Source organism: Polypterus senegalus, chromosome 7 (genome assembly GCF_016835505.1).
Source record: "Polypterus senegalus isolate Bchr_013 chromosome 7, ASM1683550v1, whole genome shotgun sequence".
Classification (NCBI taxonomy): Eukaryota; Metazoa; Chordata; class Cladistia; order Polypteriformes; family Polypteridae; genus Polypterus; species Polypterus senegalus.
The window spans coordinates 115,018,350-115,039,464 of NC_053160.1; the positions used below are offsets into that span (position 1 = coordinate 115,018,350).

At 38.9% G+C, this 21,115-nt stretch overlaps 1 protein-coding gene across 2 annotated transcripts in view; it reads right to left on the bottom strand.

Annotated features, from left to right (window-relative positions):
* Nucleotides 1-21,115, bottom strand: part of focad (focadhesin) — a 363,839-nt gene that overhangs the window by 84,962 nt on the left and 257,762 nt on the right. For both annotated transcript variants that reach the window (XM_039759173.1, XM_039759172.1), the window contains 2 exons: nucleotides 18,367-18,605; nucleotides 305-394 (listed from right to left, as the gene is read on the bottom strand). In XM_039759173.1, the coding sequence (XP_039615107.1) occupies nucleotides 305-394; nucleotides 18,367-18,605 (329 nt within the window). The remainder of the gene's footprint in view (nucleotides 1-304; nucleotides 395-18,366; nucleotides 18,606-21,115) is intronic.

A 21,115-nucleotide genomic window follows, 5' to 3' on the forward strand; every position in this document is an offset into this window, starting at 1 on the left:
GGAAAACAAGTAAGCAAATTATGTAAGGTATGCAAAAATGCATTTTAACATTGTCACTGTTTATTATCAGTAATGATAAATAATTTAACATAAACGTGCTTGTTTTGTGTTGGTGCAAGCGGCAGCATGTACCAAAACATGTATCTTAAAGCATCTATATATGATTTGTGGATTTATGCTCTATGTCAACTTCTCACACTCTGCACAAGTTACAAATTCACCTGCATGTCCCTCATCGTGGAGCCAAAGGATACTGATATTTCCCTGAAATGCACATTATACAAAACAAAACCATATCACATACTTGTATTCCAAATTGTTGTCAAAGCAGCATCCTTCCAGCATATCAAGTGATTTCATCAATAGAAGATTTATCTTCTGTGCAGAGACTTCACTAAAATAAAGAAAATTGGTAAATATTTTGCATATAACTATATGAATAATAAATATGCAGAAAATTACTCAAGGTAAAACTGAAACATATTTTGAAACACTAATATGCTAGTTCAAGTTCCTAATACTAGTGGAAACGGAGCATAATATGTCATCCTTTACCTGGGGGAAGACTGCTTAATGCTTTTAACATAAGAAAAATTCTCTGTTTCAAGATACTGTAAAACTCCATTGATCACACAATACAATTAAAGTACACTCAAGGACTATAATGTGACTGATGTGATTAGTCATGGGTAACATTAAATAATACTGCAGTATCATTAGGGCCAGCACGTGGATTTAAAAAGTACATTTTTGTCACCTATTAACCGTTAACTACAGCCCAATGTTTTATAGATTTTAGACATAATACGATACTCTTAATTCACACATATTACGTATTGCTATATAGCCTTCAAAATAGAGTGCACTCTCTGAACAACAGACAAAATTAAAATATTTTACTTTTGGAATTTTTTTTTACAATAAAAGAAAATTACCTTTAAAACAATAAAATGTAAAATATGCATTAAGAACAATTTAAATATGTAATGTGAAACAAAATGTCTGTCCCACTCACTCCACATGCTTTTCTGAACACCTTTGTTTATCGCAAACTCTGCCCTGCAAGCTAAACGTTATGTTGTAAACTTATGACACTTTTACCAGACATCAGATGTGAGTAAAAAGGTTTTAAAAACTATCAAAGCTTTACAAAACAGCATAATCAGAATATATACAATGTCAAATGATTGTGCACCAACCTGACATAAACACTCTGGCAGGAGGGCAAAAATTATACTCTTCACATGTAGAAAATAACCCAGGAATAATACTTAAAATAAAAATCCTTTTTTTTTTTTTTTTTTTTAATTTTTTATTAATTTTATTACAATCAATACATAGCAATCAAGTTTTTACAAAAAAGAATTATGCTAAGAACAGATCGATCCCCACCCTTGAGAGAGAGAGCAAGCCAAGCGGTGTAAAATTTAAGGCTTTTAAAAATACCTAAATCAACAAATTCTCTGTGCTTTATAAAATCATTTCAAAATATTACTGATTAGATCCTGCCATGTTTTGAAAAAGTCTGCACAGATCCTCTAACTGAGTATTTGATTTTTCCAATTTTAAATAATATAACACATCAGTTTCCCACTGACTTAAAAGAGGAGAGTTTGGGTTCTTCCAGTTTATCAGAATAAGTCTGCGTGCCAACAGTGTAGTGAATGCAATCACAATTTGTTTGTCTTTCTCCACTTTAAGCCCTCTGGAAGAACCCCAAACACAGCTGTTAATGGGTTAGGAGGGATTGTGAGTCCAAGACTGTCTGAGAGGTAATTAAAATTTTTGTCCAGAATAATGTTAATTTGGTGCAGGCCCAGAACATGTGACCTAGTGAGGCTGGGGCTTGGTTGCAACGTTCGCAGGTTGGATCATGCCCTGGAAACATTTTGGAGAGTTTTAGTCGAGACAGATGTGCTCGATATATAATTTTGAGTTGTATAATTGTATGCTTTGGCATATGGAGCTTGAGTGAATTCTCTGCATTGCTACTTTCCACTCCTTTTCTGATATATTAATTGAGAGGTCATTTTCCCAGTGTCCTCTTGGATCTTTGAAAGGAAGGGATTGTAAAAGGATTTTATATATTGTAGAGATGGAGTCTAACTCCTTGAAATTGAGCAATAATTTTTCCAGCGTGGATGAGGGTGCAAGATGAGGAAAATCTGGAAGGTTCTGTTTAACAAAGTTCCTGATTTGAAGATAGTGAAAGAAATTTGTAGCTGGAATGTTAAATTTGGAATGTAATTGTTCATAGGATGCAAAGACGTTGTCTATATAAAGATCTCTAAGCAAGTTAATTCCAAATTTTTCCAGATATTAAAACTGCATATGTTTGTGAGGGTTGAAAGAGGTGGTTCTTTTGCAGGGTGCCACAGAAAGAAGCTTCTCCGTCTTAAAATGCTTTCTACATTGGTTCCAGATTCTAAGTGAGTGGAGCACAATTGGGTTATTAGTGTATTGCCGATAGCGTGTGTTTATTGGAGCACAAAGCAAGGAATACAAAGAAGTACTGCAGGATTTTACTTCTATTGCGGTCCATGCCTGTGTATGTTCTTCTATTTGTGTCCAGGTTCTTATCGACTGTATATTTGCGCCCAGTAATAAAACTGGAAGTTAGGTAGAGCCATGCCGCCTTCTGCCTTTTGTCTTTGTAGGGTCGCTCTTTTGATGCGTGGATGTTTAGAATTCCAAATAAATGAGGTTATTGTTGAATCTAATTGCTTAAAGAACGATTTATTAACGTATATTGGTATGTTTTGAAATAAAAAGGAGCTTAGGAAGAATATTCATCTTAACAGTGTTAATTCTTCCAGCTAGTGTGAGATGAAGGGTTGACCATCTATGCAAGTCTTGTTTAATTTTTTCCATGCAGGCACGAAATTTTGTTGATAAAGAGCTTTATGTTTACTTGTGATGTTTACCCAGGTATTTAAACTGTTCTGCAATGATAAAAGGAAGGGTGTCTAATCTAATATTATATGCTTGAGAATTCACGGAAAGAGTACACTTTTATTCAGATTAATTCTGAGACCAGAGAGCTTTTGAAATTCTGTGAGTGCTGCTAAGACTGCAGGCACAGAATTTTCTGGGTCCGATATATACAGTACCATGTCATCTGCATATAATGAGATTTTCTGTTCCAGTCCTTCTCTGCTAATCCCCTTTATCTGATCAGTATTTCGACAATGTATTGCCAGTGGTTCAATGGCAATTGCAAACAGCAGTGGTGACAAAGGGCATCCTTGTCTTGTGCCACGTTCTAGTTTAAAGTAGTCTGAGCAAATGTTATTGATGCAAACTGAAGCTTCTGGGTTAGTATACAGTAATTTAATCCATGCACAAATGTTGGGCCAAACCCAAACTTCTCCAAAATAGTAAAAGGTATTTCCATTCAATCATGTCGAATGCTTTTCTGCATCCAATGATAATAATATTTCTGGGGTGTTTGATTTAGTTGGTGAGTATATTACATTAAACAGGCGTCGAAGATTTGAAGATAAGTGTCGGCCCCTAATAAATCCAGTTTGGTCTTGTGATATTACTGAGGGAGCACTTTCTCCATCCTTCTAGCTATGATTTTAGAGAGTATTTTAACGTCGTTATTCAGAAGTGAAATTGGTCTGTATGATGCACATTGTAATAAGTCCTTATTTTGTTTTGGAAAGACAGTGATTAGTGCTTGGCGAAAGGTTTGTGGAAGAGATTGGTTATCTCTGGCTTCTGTAAATGTTGCTAATAGGAGGGAGCTAGCTGAGCGGAGAATTTCTTGTAAAACTCTGCAGGGTAGCCATCAGGGCCTGCTGCTTTTCCACCTTGGAGTGACTTTATAGCATCCAGTAATTCTGATAATGACAGAGGTTTATCGAGCTCCTCCACACTAAAAGCGTCAATTTGTGGTATCTGTAATTTATCCAGAAATGCATTAGATTGTATATTGTCTTCTTTAAACTCAGTAGTATATAGGGATTTATAGTAGTCTCTAAAAGTGTACATTATATTTTTGTGTTCGATGATTTTATCTCCGTTAGTGTTAGTAATTACGAGATTGCGTTGCATATCTTGCTTGTGAATTTGTTGCGCTAAAAGCTTATTAGCTTTCTCTCCATGTTCATAATAATGATGTCTGGATTTGTAAATTAGTTGTTCGGTTTCTTTAGTTGTCAAGAGGTTTAATTCTGAATGTAGAGCCTGCCTCCTCTTATGTAGAGTCTCGCTTGGTAGTCTGGCATGTTCTTCATCTATTTTAGTAATTTCGCTTTTATCTCTGCTACTTTCTTCGCGGATTTATTTCTGTGGGAAAGATATGAGATAATCTGTCCTCTTAAGAAGGCCTTAAGAGTTTCCCAGAGTATTCCTGCAGAGATCTCAGGGGATGTATTTGTCTCTAGAAAGAATTCAATTTGTTTGGATATAAATTCAGTACAATTCTCGTCAGCTAATAGAAGCAGATTGAGGCCATCTGCGGGGTGAGTGTATGGGGCTTAGTAATTTCAGCTCCAAGATCATCGGAGCATGGTCTGAAATAACAATAGCATCGTATTTACAAGATTTAATCTTAGGCAAGAAGTTATTATCTATAAAGAAGTAATCAATCCTTGAGTAGCAATGATGTACTGGTGAGTAGAAAGAATATGTTCTTGAATTTGGGTTTAAAACCTCCAGGGATCTGATAAGTTGTGATCAGTTATAAACTTTGTAATTATCTTTGCGGTGTTAGTTGCGTTCCCCTGTGGAGGAAGTCTTATCTAAAAGTGGATTTAGAACACAATTAAAGTCCCCAGCCATTATAAGTTTATGAGTGTTCAGATTGGGAATGGATGCAAATAAATTTTGTATAAATTCCTTATCATCAACATTAGGTGCATAAACATTTATCAAAATCATTTTACAGTTAGATAAGTCTCCCATGACCATCACATATCTCCCTTCAGGATCCAATACTACATCTGATGCTACAAATGGTACTGTTCTATGTATGAGAATTCCCACCCCTCTAGTTTTCTTTGTAAAACTAGAATGGAACATTTGGCCAGTCCAGTCTTTTGCAGCGGAACTGATCCTTACTTAGTAAGTGGGTTTCCTGTAAAAATACTATTTTAGCATTTAGACCTGTTAGGTGAGAAAGTACTTTCTTTCTCTTTAATTCGTGATTCAGGCCTTTAACATTCCAGCTTACGAAGTTAACTGTCCCATCATGGAGACACTGATTCTGAGTTTTTGGTGTCATATTATAGTCTTAACTGGAAGTGAAATAGTTTAGGTCTTAATTTCCTATTCCCCCAAGAGTTGTTGCCATGCAGCTTATTATTACGTTGATAGTTATAATTATAAAGATTGAGATGATAGATTAGATATAGATCAAGCCTGCTCTCTTTCTCTTCCCCTTAACCCCCACCCTCCCTTTTTGCCTCCCCAGGTGAGGCTAAAACCCACTTCATGCAGTCCCAGTCCTCTGACATACCCAGAGACAGAGCACGTCCAAAGCACATCAAGCCCCCATGCAGTGGCTTTAAGGTTAAAAGATAGAGATATCTGTTACCAATATAGTCTTTAAAAGAGGAAAAAGAAAAAAAAAAAGAATTTTGCACTTAATATATATATATATATATATATATATATATATATATATATATATATATATATATATATATATATATATATATATAATCTTCATCAATTTTAGTGCATTAAGATGATATCCCCAGATAATAAACCCAGGTGATGGTGTTAAAGATGTGTCCAAAACAAGCATAACAAGTCTTAATGCAGTAATAGCAATAACAGCAAACCAAGGGTATGATATTGAACAGTCTCATTTAGGGTACACATGAAATAATTAGAAAAGAAAAAAAAAAAAAAAGAGGAAAACGTAATTAAGCACAATAAAACATAAACATTTAGCCCTAGTAATACTAAGTAATGATAAGTAATAAGTAAGTAATAATAAGAATATGAGAATATATGCTGATAAAAAAACCCGTATTTTAAAACAAATAGATCAGACAGTAGATTATTAATCCTAGCTTTATCATTTACCGCCATGACTCACAATTATGTATCAGAATAGTCCGGGATCAGCTTTCTTAACTCATTTTCTGCCTCCTCCTTGCTAGCGAAAACATAGAAATGACCCTGCCATTCCACTTTCAGTTTTGCGGATACAGGAGGCCGTATTTGACATTGGCTTGCCGTAGCGCTGTTTAATATTATAGAAGGCGCGCGTTTGATAGCTGTTGCTGGAGAGAAGTCAGGGAAGACAATGTGGCAATCTTCATATATAATATCTTCCTTTTTTCCTGAGGAGTTCCATCACCTCTAACTTAAATGATAATCGTTCAAAGCGAACTATAAAAGATCTTGGTCGGGGTCTGGCGGTGTTTGATCAGCGTCTGCGTAAGCCGCTGCTATCTCAGATTCTGCTTTAAAGTCGCCCCGATTATTTTAGAAAAAGTTCAGTTGCGAATTTCACGGGTTTAAACTTTCTCGATTCTCCGGCAGCCTTCAATTCTGACATTATACCTTCTATTCCCATCTTCTAAAGCAGCCAGTCTGTCTCCAAGTTTTTCTCCGAGTTTTTACATTCGAACTGACATTTACTGCTCTTTCCTCGGCACTGGCAGCTAGATGTTCGGCTATTTCGATCCGATTCGTGAATGTCTCACTAAGATGCTCCAATCGATCAGCAAGCGTGCTCAGTTTAGCAGTTTTTCTCAATGCGCTCTTCAATTTTACCCAGCACCTGTCGAAGTTCAAGTTGTACCTCTTGCGCAGCCTTTCATTTGCCTGTTGGATTTCCTGTCGCAGCATTCATTGGCCTGTTTCATCTCCTGTTTCAGTCTCTCATGTGCCTTTGCCGTTGCTTTCTCATTAGCCTTCTCGCTTTTCTTTATATCTTGCGTGAGCTCAGCGAGCAACACTTTCAGTTCAGATAGCTCAAATGTGCCTTCTTGTACCGTAGATGAAGCAGCAGACTCTGCTGAAGCGGTGTCCCGCTGCTCCAGTCCCGTATTGCGTAACTGAAGCCGCGGACCTCCCGGCCTTTTCCAGTTTCAGGTAATCCTCTCCAATCGGCGAGCTATCCACATCTGCACTCACGATCGCACCTTCGCTCCCCTTTTCGCTCTCAGCCGGCGACGATGTAGCGGACCGTGGTCCCGAGGAGTCTGTACTTTCCCCATCTGATCCAGGTCTGTCTCTGAGAGGCCGTATCTCGAACTAGGGCTTGCTGATCGCAGCTTGGATGTAGCTTTAGTCTTGATTCTTCGGACCCCCTTCTTGTTGGCCATGTTTATATGTGTTTACATATACTGTAGCGGTCCCTCTCGGGTTGAATAAATACAGGATATCTCAGAATAATAAGCAAATAATATGAAAAATAGCACCACTGCTAGCGGAGCTCCACTTCAGACGTCCATCTCTCGCATCGGATGAGACCAATCCTTTAAATAGTGTAGAACAGGGCAGAGAGACAGTGCAAAAGTAAAAAAAAAGTAAAATAAAAAAGGATTACAACTGTAGACTTTAAAGGGACTGATGAAGATTGATTTAATTAAAAGTATAAACATCTCTCAAATAGAATTACATTAAAACTTGTGTTAAAACTCCACAAATTCCATCCTTTGTTGTTCAGCACCAACAATGAGATGATAATTATACTCTTCAAATTCGTTACTTTTCTGGCCATGCTTTAAAAGTTCTCCATAGTTAGAAAAACTGATGCCATCCATTCATTGAATAATATTGTGTTGTTTGCACACATTAGCAACAATAGGATAAAGAAGAATCATGGGTAAACTTTAGACATAATAATAATAAATATACTTTTATTTCATTGAATTTTTGATTATATTAGGCTAGTTTAGTTCAAGGGCCAAAATATAATTTACATTGTTACAGTTTTTATACAGTTGTGGAATATGGCTGGCCAGTCATCCCGGCCAATACCCCCAGGCCGCCAGGTGGAGCCCTCCCTGCAGCATGGAGGTTCCCCGAATGCAAGCAGGGAATTATGGACAATGGAGTTTTTATCCACAGCCCTGCTGGATACCACGGGGGCTGCTAGAAGGCGCTGCAGGGAGGAACAACGATGGTTTTCCCTACAACCTGGAAGTGCGTCCGAGTCACATGGACAAAGGGGTATGACGTGCTTCCGGGATGAATAAGAGGTGTTTTTATCTGACTTCCGGGTCATGTACTATATAAAGGACTATGGGAGATCCCAGAATTGAGCTGAGCTGGGTAAAAGGGTGTCAACGCATCTGGGAGTGGTGGAGTGTTTATTGATTACTGTAGTGTGTATTGGTTAATGAGTATTGTGGTGAGGAGGGTGCTTTGTGCACTGTGTAGTTCAAATAAATCAAATTATTGGACTTTTAGCTGGTGTCTTGCATCTGATCTGAGGGTTCAAGTAGACGACAGTGTCCCCTATCTGTCACACTGTATATATATTATATACAGTGATACCTTGAGATACGAGTTTAATTCGTTCAGTGACCGAGATTGTAAGTCAAAATGCTCGTATCTCAAATCAATTTTCCCCATTGAAATTAGATGAATTCATGCCAGCCCCCAAAAAACCACCCCAATTTTTTGTTAAATGTTTTCAACATAAGAAAAATGTATTTATAATGAACAAATATTGTATACAAACAAAATAAAACCTATTACATAAAAGAGAATCTAAAGAAATAAACATTATTATAGACAATATTATAAATGCAGGGAACAGTATTACTTACCCATTACGTTACTCCTACTGCAGTTCTCACCACTGTCACACTTCCCTTGCGCATATCCTGTACAACTCTTACATACTTCTCTGCCACTCCCAACTTCCTCATACAATATCACAACTTCTCTCGAGACACCCTGTCATATACTTTCTCCAGGTCCACAAAGATGCAATGGAGCTCCTTCTGGGATTCTCTGTACTTCTCCATCAACACCCTCCACCCAAACCATACTGCTGCTCACTAATCATCACCTCCTTTCTTAACCTAGCTTCCACTACTCTTTCCATTAACTTCATGCTGTGGCTCATCAATTTTATCCCCCTGTAATTACTACAGCTCTGCGCATCGCCCCTTATTTTTAAAAATCAGTACCAGTACACTTCTTCTCCACTCTGCAATCATCCTCTCAGTTTCCAAGATTCCATTAAACAATCTGGTTAAAAACTCCACCGCCATCTCTCCTAAACACCTCCATGCTTTATGTCATCTGGACCAACGGCTTTTCCATTCTTCATCCTTTTCATAGCTGTCCTTACTTCCTCTTTGCTAATCCATTGCTCTTCCTGATTCAGTATCTCTACATCATCCAACCTCTTCTCTCTTCATTCATCAGCCTCTCAAAGTAATCTTTTCATCTGCTTAACACATTTTCCTCGCTTGTGAGTACATTTCCATCTTTAACCTTTATCACCCTAACCTGCTGCACATCTTTCCCAGCTTGGTCCCTCTGTCTAGCCAATCGGTACAGGTCCTTTTCTCCCTCCTTAGTGTCTAGCCTCTCATACAACTCACCATACCTTTTCTTTAGCCTTCGCCACCTCTCTCCTTACCTTGTGCCTTATCTCCCCGTACTCTTGTCTACGTTCTGCATCTCTCCGACTATCCCACTACTTCGCCATCCTCTTCCACTGTATACTCTCCTGTACTTCCCCATTCCATCACCAGGTTTCCTTTTCTTCCATCCTCTGTCCAGATGTCACGCCAAGCACCCTTCTTGCTGTCACCCTTACTACTTCTGTTGCAGTTGCCCAGCTGTCTGGCAATTCTTCACTGCCACCCAGTGCCTGTCTTACCTCTTCCCTGAACTCTGCCTTGAGTCTTCCTTTTTTAATTTCCACCATTTGATTATTTGCTCTTCCCTCCCTCTCCTCCACTCCACTCCACTCCAGTCACCACTTTCTGTCCCTTGGGTGCACTGTCCATCACCTCATCCAACTCACTTCAAAAAACTTGCGGGACATATGCACTAACAACATTCATCATCACACCTTCAGTTTCCAGCTTCATAATCATTACTCTGTCTGACACTCTTTTCACCTCCAAAACACTCTTGGCATACTTCTCCTTTAGAATAATCCCTACCCCATTTCTCCTCCCATTTACACTATGATAGAACAATTAGAATCCACCTCCGATCCAACTGGCCTTACTCCCTTTTCATTTAGTCTCTTGTACGCAAAATATATCAACCTTCCTACTCTCCATCAGATCGGCTAACTCTCTTCCCTTACCAGTCATACTGCCAACATACAAAGTTCCTACCCTCAGTTCCACTCTCTTTACCTTCCTCCTGTCCTTCTGCCTCTGGATACGTCTCCCCCCCTATTCTTCTCCTTCTTCAGCCAACAGTAGCCCAATTTCTGCCAGCACCCTGTTGGCTAACAGTACTGATGGTGGCTGTTGTTAACCTGGACCTCGATCAATCCGGTACAGAAATTTGCATCATTGTCCACATATTGATCTGGCAAAATTTTACAATGTAGGCCCTTCCTGACATAACCCTCCCCATTTATCTGGGCTTGGGACTGAAACACACTGGTTTGTGCATCCCCTGTGGCTGGGTTTTCCATTCTATCACTAGCCGAATTAATAAATTTACACACCTTCAGTCATCCTTTGCCAACGTAGTGATGACAATCATCCTAATATGCACGTTTTAAGATGGAGGAAGAAACCCAACTACCTAGACAAAAAAATATGCAGACATGTAGTGCGTTTACATGCACACATATTTAGGTTAAAGGGAATAGCCGGTTAAGGCATAAACCTGTTTTATTAATAGTCCTCATTTACATGCACAACGTGTTTGGCCAAATTTACATTTTATTTATAGGATTCTGTAATCCAATTTCACACAATTTTCTGCTGAGCTGTGGGTTTGAGCCCTGCAAAGGAACCGGTATGTGTGTTTCTTGCCTTATACCCAGAGCTGCTGGAATAATAAAGCAGGTCTTTTTTACTTCAATAAGATAAGTATTGCATTAGTTTATTCATTACTTTAAAATGTAATTTGACAACATACCATTACTTTTAATTTGTGACCCTACTACTCTCAACATTGTGTTGCTGAATTTAATAATAATGATGATGAATTTTATTTATAGGGCACTTTACATTAGTAGTAAATCTCAAAGTGCTAGTTTTTTAAAACAGCCCACAGCCTGCTGTATTCTTATGCTCTGTGGTAGGGCATTCCAGAGCCAGGGAGCAGTGGCTCCAAAGGCTCGGTCTCCCATTGTATGAAGTTTGGACACAGGGGGGCAAAGTCGATAGGTATTTGCAAAACGGAGGTTTCTTGCAGTGGTTTCTAGTTTAAGATATTGGGAAGCATTTCCATGGATGAACTGGTGAGTAAACAAACAGAGTTTGCATTCGATACGGAGGTGGATAGGGAGCCAATGAAGTGACCTAAGGATTAATGAAATATGTTCATATTTCCACACCCTCATCATGATTCTTGCAGCACTATTTTGAATTTGTTGGAGCTTTTGAAGGCTCTTGCTGGGGATCCTGATGAGGAGTGCATTACAATAATCCAGCTTGGATGAAACAAAGGCATGAACCAGCTTTTTAGCCTCACAGAGGGAAAGTTAGGGACGGAGTTTGGCTATGTTTCAGAAATGAAGGAAAGCAATTTTACTAAGGTGATGGACATGTGTATAAAATGACACATGGGAGTCTATCTTGACACCCAGATTTGTAACAAAAGTGGAGAGGGTAATGGTATGGTCAGAAAAGAAATACAATTTACAGAGAAACGAAGCTGGTGGGGGGTGCCAATGAAAAGAGCTTCAGTTTTAGTGCTGTTCAACTTGAGGAAGTTCTCGGACATCCAGGCCTCAATCTCATCCAAGCAGGAGGATAGGGTTGATGGAGGTGTAACAGAAATCAAATCCAGTCTCACATGGAGCTGTGTATCATCAGCATAGCAATGGAATGAAGCTCCATGCTTGCAGATGATGTGACCCAGGGGTAGCATATAGGTATTAAAAAGAGTCGGCCCAAGGACTGATCCTTGTGGGACCCCACAGGTGACAGTGTGGGTATGAGATTTAGCATCCTCCAAGGCCACATACTCAGCCCTATCTGTAAGATAGGACACAGATCATTCCAAAGCAATGCCAGAATGTTAAATTATATAGTGAAGATGATGAAGGAGAATGTTATGATCTACCATATAAAATGCAGCTGTGAGGTCCAGGTGGATGGAGAGCCCTGGTCAGCAGCCATCAGGAGGTCATTGGTGACTCTGACCAGGGCTGTCTCTGTACTGTGAGGTTCGGAAACCAGACTGAATTTTTTTCAAAGAGATTGAATTTTTTTAAGGTGATCCTGAAGCTGAACCAAAACAACCTTTTCCAAACCCTTAGACAAAAATGAAAGGTTGGAGATCGGATGATAGTTTGCTATCAATTCAGGATCCAAAGAGGATTTTTTTTAAATGAGGTCTAATTTTTGCTTTTTTCAAGGCCAGTGGGACTAAGCAGCTCTAGAGAGAGAGATTAATGATATCAGCAATGAGAGGGCTTAAGTCTGATACATTAGCTTTTACCAGAAGAGCAGGAAAAGGGTCCAATGAACACATTGAAGGCCTCATCCTCTGTATGATGTCCTCAGCTTCTTTAACTGTGGTACAGAGCAATTTGGAAAGGCAGCCCCTTGGCTTTGATGTAGAAACATCCAGCGATGGAGGGCTGGAGACAGACAATGAGGAGCAGATGTTGTCTACCTTAGAGGTGAAATATTTCATAAAATTATTGCACTGTTCCTGTGTGAAACTATTACAGGTGTAGGTACGAGGATTGAGTAAATGATTTATCACAGAAAAAAGTTACCTGAAATTTCCAGGGCTGTTGTTAATTAAATTTGAGTAGCATTGAGATCTGGTGGTGGTCAGTGCTCTGGAGTAGTTTTTTTGGTGTTCCTGATAAGCTAAACTGGTTGCGACAAAATGCTGCTCAAAAGCTTGTCCGGCTACTTTCATCTGTCGAAGCTCACTTCTAAACCTTGGGGCAGATTTTACAAAAGAGACCACTCATGATTTAAATGGGGCATGGGTCTCAAGGATGTTCTGGAGCACATTGTTGTAATAATTGACTAAGTCATTGAAGGAAGAAAGGTGTGGAGCAATAGAAAAGTTCCTAATGTCACCATTTAAATTAGTCACATTTATTTTTTTTCAAGTTCCTGAAGCGGATACAGCGCTGTGGTTTAGAGTATAGTGAATATGTGGGTAAATCCATTGAGACAATTTTGTGATCAGAAACACCCAGAACAAATACTTGGAGGTCAGAGATGAGGACTGAGTCAGTAATGACTAAATCGAGGGTATGGCCCTTGTTGTGATTGGGGACCTCGACCAGATGCCTCAGATTTAGGCAATCCAGGAGCTCTAAAGCTGGGTAGCAGAATAATTAGAGGGTGTGTCCACATGAATGTTCAGATCTCAGGTATTCGGTATATTTGATGATGTTGTACAGAAAGATGAGAGCAGCTCATTCATTTCTGTAAAGAAATCAGGGTGTTATTTTGGTGGTCGGTAAATAAGAAATATTGTTATAAAAAGTGGATGCTTGCAATTGATTGTCAGGCATTCAAAAGCTGAGAATTTAGGAAGGGGGAGAACAGTAAAATGCAAACCTATCCAATGGATTACAGCCAGACCACCACCATGTCCAGAACTACGGGCCTTTTCGAGGTAGGTGTACCCAAGAGGGCAGGACTCATTGAAAACTGAGTATACCTCGGATTTATGCCAGGTCTCAGTCAAACAAATAATGTCAATCCCCCTGACTACAATGTGATTATATATTAGACAGGCTTTATTAATCAGGGACTGAACATTAAAAAGTTCAACTTTGATGTTTAGCGAAGTGTTGCTTTTAACCAGAGGACGAAGAAAGCTGAAACCCACTGCAGGCTTTCCATCTCGCCTTGACTGCCGCCGAGCAGTGTTTTTAATCTCCATGGTGATAGTGCTCAGATGACGTGTTCGGGCTGCGACGGAGCGAGTTGCTGCTGCCCACAAGGACGGAATGGAGCTCCTGGTCTTGATGTAAACAAACCACCGAAAACCCTATGGACATAGTGGGGGCGAAGGAGGAGTCCAAGTTGTTTGATGGCTGTGTTGCCTAATGGAAGGCTGTAGTTGTTGAGCTCAAACAGTTGTGATGGCAGATACTGAAGCATGCCGGCAAGCGGAGGAGATACGGTCCCATTGTAAATAGTCAGCCGTAGTCCTTATGTGCATAGTTGTACAGCTGTAGTACAAATTGCAAAGGACTCCAGAAGCAAGACAATCACCAAGATCCCCAGTGACAGAGCCGACATCCAGGAAATGTAACAGCGGGCAGAACACTAGCGGACAAAATGCGGGCAGTTTGCAATCGACTCCAAAAGCCTTAGTTCAGATGACAACAATAAGAGGTATTCCGCAAGAAATCCCAAATGCCATCCACAGAAAACTCAAGTGGTATCAGTCAGTATCAATAAGTTGGAGACCAATATAGGCTAGCGCCGATAACACAATGCAAATCGGGCCAACGACTGCTGCGGGTAGGATTTCTCCCAAAGCAATGATATTAAACGCTGTAAGGTGTTAATAGCAAATTACAGCCGCTAAATGCTAAAGTTCTGTATAGTATCCAGAAAACAGCTACAATCAAATGACATTCAAGTAATACAAATACTTATTTTATGAATATAGCGTGGAGAAGCGGCGAACAGCCAGCGCCTGCTTCCTCTCCACAAGGTAGTTAGATGGATATGCCAATTTGGAATTTGGCATAGAACAGGGCTATTCAATTACAAATTCAGTTGGGCCAGATTGTCAAACCAAGAAGGTTAGCTGGGCCAGTCATTTTAGCGGCAAAGCAGCTCGTAATGACACATTTTAAAACCAACATAAACAAATTTATTGAAAAGCATAAGGTTTATTCGTTGTTTCTCTTTTAACTTTGGTCAGTTTGCAGAGCAAAAGGTGTATACAAAAAGAGCTGAATTAACAGAATCTGAGGTAGCCCCTATTTTTTCCACTTACAAAAGAAAAAAAAAAACTGACCTAGGCTACATATCTGATCACAAAGTGCATAAAACAAAATAGTGCACAGTAGTAGGCTATTAGAAATAACATTGTTTCCTTTTGAAACAAAATAAACTTGCACACATTTGACCCAGGAACATCTCAAAGTGCATAAAATAAAAAGTGCACAGTATTCACAACTATAACAACACTGAGGGAACATATTTTAAATCACCATGTGTGATTAGGCATGAAGTGTAGGCATGTGTAGGCTACAGTTACCCTGCTGATTTAGTGGGAGAAGTGACATTTTTTGTTTTGAACAAGAGCAGTGACTTTAGGCTCGTAAGTTGTCAATGTAATTCGAAGGCATTGGTGGAGAGTATGGTCAGTCAGGGAGCAACGAGAGTTGCTTTTTATGGAGTTCATGTGTGAAAAACTTGACTCACATGTATATGTTGATCCAAACATACTGAGCATGACGATCGCTACTTTCTTAATGTTAGGGAACTGATGTGCGTTGACATCAGTCCAAAACATTGCAGGCCCGTTAGTGGAAAGCTCCTGTGCCATGGTTACAGATGACTGCATTTCAACAAGTTCGAGTGTGAATTTCCCCTCGTCAATGGAAGGGACCAGTTTCTTAGCTCTGGCGGATAAGTCCCCTTCTATTGCAACAGTGAACGGGTCTCTGACAAAAATGGCCAACTCTGTGGGCAGATCAAGTCCATCCACCAGCAAAGTTATTTTTTAACATCGCAATGAAATCTGTCATCACAGATGTGATTTGTGCGGGGGATGAGATTCATTTGCGGAGTGGGGGAAAATGCAGCATTCGGCCTGTGCTCAAATCATTTGCGATAAGGTCCAGTTTAACTTGGAATGCGCGCATGTGTTCCACAAGGTCGATGACATTTTTGTCTCTGCCTTGTAGTCCCAAATTGAGATCGTTCAGGTGTTTGAATATGCTCAGAAAGCAGGCATTGGCCATGAAGTTGTTGTCCAGTATGCGACTCAAGTGCGTTTCTGCCTTTTTTTGCTTGCTGCCGCAGAGGAAAGTTATGATCTCTTCTCTGAGACCGCAGAAACGCTCCAGTGCTTTGCTTTTGGACAGCCACCTCACGTTATTATGCAAAAGAAGGTCGTGGTGCTCAGCAGACATTTCTGACAGCAGCATGCGGAATAAGCGGTGTTGGAGGCTTAATGTGGAGCGAATAAAATTAATTATAGCCATAACTCTGTCCATTGTCGTTTTGGCCCGCTTAGTTTTGCGCACAACACCGCCTGATGCACAATGTAGTGTAAGGAGATCAACTGAGGTGCAACAGCGGACCAACGTGCTGCCAAACCATTCACTTTCCCTGTCATGGACGGAGCCCCATCTGTGACAAGCATGCACACACGCTTCATATCCAGACCACTGTCTTTAAAAAAGGCGGAAATTTTCCCAAAGACTATATCGCCAGTTGTGTGTCCTTCTAACGGCAGTAGGCCGAGCAGCTCCTCTCGGAAGCATTTTCCACCAAAAAAATGGACATATATGCACAACTGAGCAGTATCAGTTTTGTCTGTGGACTCATCTACTGCTATAGACATAGTATCAGCTTTCATCAGGTCTCCTAACAGCGTTTCATACACATCTGCAGCAAGAATTTCAACCCTACAAATGTTTGAAGTATCTGACGGGGGTACGTTTTTCATAGCAGATACCACGCTGATTTTAATTTTATCGTCATTTATTACCTCATCCACGACAGCCAGCATACAGTCCTTCACGGTTTCAGAGTCTGTGAATGGCCTTTTCTTTTTTGCCAGTATCCAGGAAACACGAAGGGATGCTGCAGTAGCTCTCTCTTGGGCTGTGAATGACCGCACCATGGTAGTACTGCTCCGGTTGTAAGATGCAATCAAACTGTGCACTTTTGCAGCCCTCTCTTGAGATCCCTCTGGAAAATTGGTGCGAAAAGTGTGGTGTTTCTCAACATGATGCCTCCGCACATTGTAATCTTTAAATACTCCAATGCACTCATTACAAATTAAACACATCGGTTTGGCATTTGGATGTGGCGGTAAAATAAACAAGTATTTGCCAGTCCAGGCAGGGTTAAACTTACGGTTTTCATTGGCAATTTTACATTTCAGTGATGAGAAAGACATATTGATAGTAATCTAAGCTACTACCGGCACGCTCTGCATTGTTTGCGTGTTGCAGGCTACGTAATTTACGTAGGAATGTGCGTTTTTGGCGGGACCGTTGACATAATAAATAATTTATATTGATATTAATATACTATATATTTATATTAATATAATATATATATATTTATATTAAATTATATTAAATAACAATTTATGAATAATATATATTAATTTATTATCTATGGGAGGAACCACGGGCCGGGCCACTCAGAGGTTGATTCTGGGCCGCATGTGGCCCGCGGACCGCCAATTGAATAGCCCTGGCATAGAACATTCTGCTCATCAACATAAATGTAGCAATTTATGAAACATCGAAATAGATTATTTCATCCAGGAGAAGAAATAATGTGATTGCCCAAACATTTGCCTCTTTAAATATATTTTGTGGATGCTTCTGCCTTTGCCTACTGAAAACTTGTGCAAAGCAAATACATGCGCAGGGTGACAGAGTGCGCATGTGTAGACTACAAAATCCTAAACAGTAACCCAGTTAAGGGTTTACATGGCCATATAATCGTATTATTCAAATAGAAATCTACCTTTATTAATGAGGTTTTCCAGAGGTCAGTAACTCAATTTCTATAATCTGAATAAGGATTTGCATGGCACTTTAGAAATCAGGTTTCTATGAATAATCGGTTCAATGGAACCCATGTAAACATGCTAATGTATAGCAAGTGCAATTACCTCAAACACAGATTTTGGGACAGCAAAAATGAGTCCATAAAATAAATCTGCTATATTTTGCCAAATTAAACAACTGTTTATATACATTACTTTCATTTGTGTATTATAACCATCGACTTCTTACTTATTATACCACAGTTTTTATTTATTAATAAAACAAACAATTGTGGTCTCTTTTTTGAACAATTGTGCAGAAGAACCACAATCCTTACTATTTAAAAATAAAACAAATATTAAATGTTATACTATTTATATGGAACAATACATTTAGCTGAAAATGGGGTGTATTTGCTGCATGCAGACCCATTTTAATTTCTCTATTTGGGAAAGAAATTTCAGATGTTTACAATATAGATTTTACTTATTTTATGTGCATCTTCTGGTAGCTCATTAATTTTGTGCTTTGACCCTGCTAGTTGCTTATCATCTTCTCAATATCCTTACCTGGCATGTTCCTCATATAAAGAGGAAAGAAACATTCCCAGAGCAAGACCTGTGTGAAACTGCACAGCTTGAGATTCATCTGCATTCTGTTTCCCAGGCAATCCCAAACATAATATGTTAAGAATTTCTACAATGCTTTCATTGTATGTGGTTATTAAAACTGGAACCATAAGGGACAGAGCCAATGAAGCACAGGAGCGTGCAATAGCACTGGCGGTGTTTTCTCCAGAGTATGATTTCTGAGGAAAAAACAAAGAACAATTCAGCCTGAGGGGTTAGCAAAATCACTATTAGATTGATCTCTGTAAATACTACGGAGAGCATATTATTTACATTTACCTTTAATTAATTTTTTCCTTAATATATGTCAGGAGAAAACCATTTGACAGGAGGCAAGTAATATAATCATTTAATGAGTTAAAAATTGAAATCTAACAACATATTGATAAGGAGGGATAACATGCCAGTGTCTAAACCAAATAACTGAAAAACAAAGGATATCATATTCTCCCAAATACAATCCATAATTCTAACATGCACCTTTAAATCTTTTTCAGTAGAAGAAAAATTCTGTAAGCTACACCTTTGCATAAAACACAAATTCTGTCTTTCAGTTAAACAAAAACATTCATTACTGACCAACAAAGCTGTCTCGTGGAAATGTCTTTTTGCAATAAAATAAATGGAATTTTGATATTTGCGTCTACTATGTAATTTTGCTCATGTTAGTGGCAGAGCGCTTACCTGCCACAAGCTAGATGTCTTCAGACTGCTAACCAGTCACTTCATCCATGTACTGAGTTAGTTCCTAACGTTTGCATGGCTACACTTTGGGTGCAATATCAGACTGGCTCCTGTGCACTATTAGACTATTACAATATTATTTTAAGCACCTCTGATCAACAAGTTTTAAATCCAGATTACATTTTTTACATATCAAGTCAAATTTTTCCCAGTCAAAATGAAGTATGACATGCATCCTTTGAATATGGATAAGACTTCAGTCTGCCAGAAAGAAAAGCAACCTGCCCCAAAATGAGAAACTATGACAGCACTAAGTATATAATTTTTGTGATGTAAGGCTGGTTGCAAAAGACAGCAGACCCTAACTTGGGATTTCTCCACCCCTCCTTCACTGAAGAAAATGAAGGCATGTTGAAGCAACAATAAGACCAGTTGTCTAATGAAAAGAAAATTAAATGACAAGTTTAGGAACTTGCAAAAGGGCTTTTCTTAAAGCTGATGTCTCCCGGTTGTGAGATCATCAGGAATGGTTAGATGCTTGCTATGTGCTAACCTGTTAAACAAATGACAATATGGTAGATTGGCTTCCAATTTTGTTTTTGAATAGTAAGCAAACACAACATTTTTACAAAGCAGGGAATCAGTGGTTTTACACACAGCTTGAACAAAAAAGCTGTAAAACATTTTTATTACAAACACTAATATTTATATCAAAGAACATCATGCAAAACCAGTTTCTAAGGAGAATTACACAAGTTTAGAAATCAATATCACAACTTTCCATAATAATATGGGGAAAGACAAAGTGCCTTTCCAGAAAATCTATTTTATTCATAAAGTTTTGTTGCAATAATGTTTTTAAAAAAAATTTATGTTTTACAGGAAATTGCATAATAAATATATTTTCTTATTTTTGTAGGTGCAAAAGGCACCTACTGTCATCCTATGTCTCTCTGTATGCAGGTAACAGCTAATGCTAGTCATTAAAATTTGCCAATGTATTTTCACAAGTGACCATGTTCACTACATTTTTTCTAAAAATTTGCAGTGAGGTTGGCTCAATGATGCTTTATGAAGCCAGCATGACATCAGAAATGTAGCAACCAATGTTGGATCTGACCTGGCCTGCCTTCCAAATTTACATTGTGTGTGCACAGAACTTTCACGCATACCTACTACAAGTGTACTTCACCTCACAATGTATAGTGCTGTCCAATCCACGTGTGAATAATTTGTGGCATATAATTAACATCATGCATGTGCAATGTCATTACCCAATCTGTACTCTAGCTGGATTTCCTCCCACAAGCATTAAAAATACAAAGAAAAACAAAGTAATTTCGTTTAAGAGGAACATTAGCTGAACAATATTCAGATTATAATAAAAATACTTTGCTGTTCTGCATAGATTCATTGCACATTGTGACACACTATTAAAAATGGTATGCTCATTGCTATAAGTGCAGTTTGGGTAGTGACAAAGACAGCTCCTCTCAAGTATAAAACATTGATTCCTTGTTTCATAGGCTCTGTGGGTGTGTATTAGTTATAGTTAGTGGTGCTTGGGAGATTCAGAGGAAGATAAAGGACTCCGAGTACAATTTTGTCTTAGGGGGGCATGGTGGCACAGTGGTTAGCACTGCTGCTTCACAGCTCAGGTCATATTTTTGGCCACAACAATTAATCCAAGGTGGTTGACAGATGTTTCCCTTGCCCTCAGGGATATTTATATGATAATTTAAGCAACATACACCCACAGTCTGAGAGAAAAAAAATAGATGATTTCCTTGCTTTACCTTTACCACCCCAAATTGCCACTATTCCCACCAAACCATCACTTAAGTTGTCTTTATTTTATACAGGATGAAGAACACAAATTGGAAGAAGACTACGCATAAATTTGAATGTATGCTTGTTCTAAAACTACTTATTTTTGTTGCCCAGTTTTAGTCCAAAGTTAGCAAAAGCTGAATGTTATACGCCCTGTACTATCTGCTTGTGAATG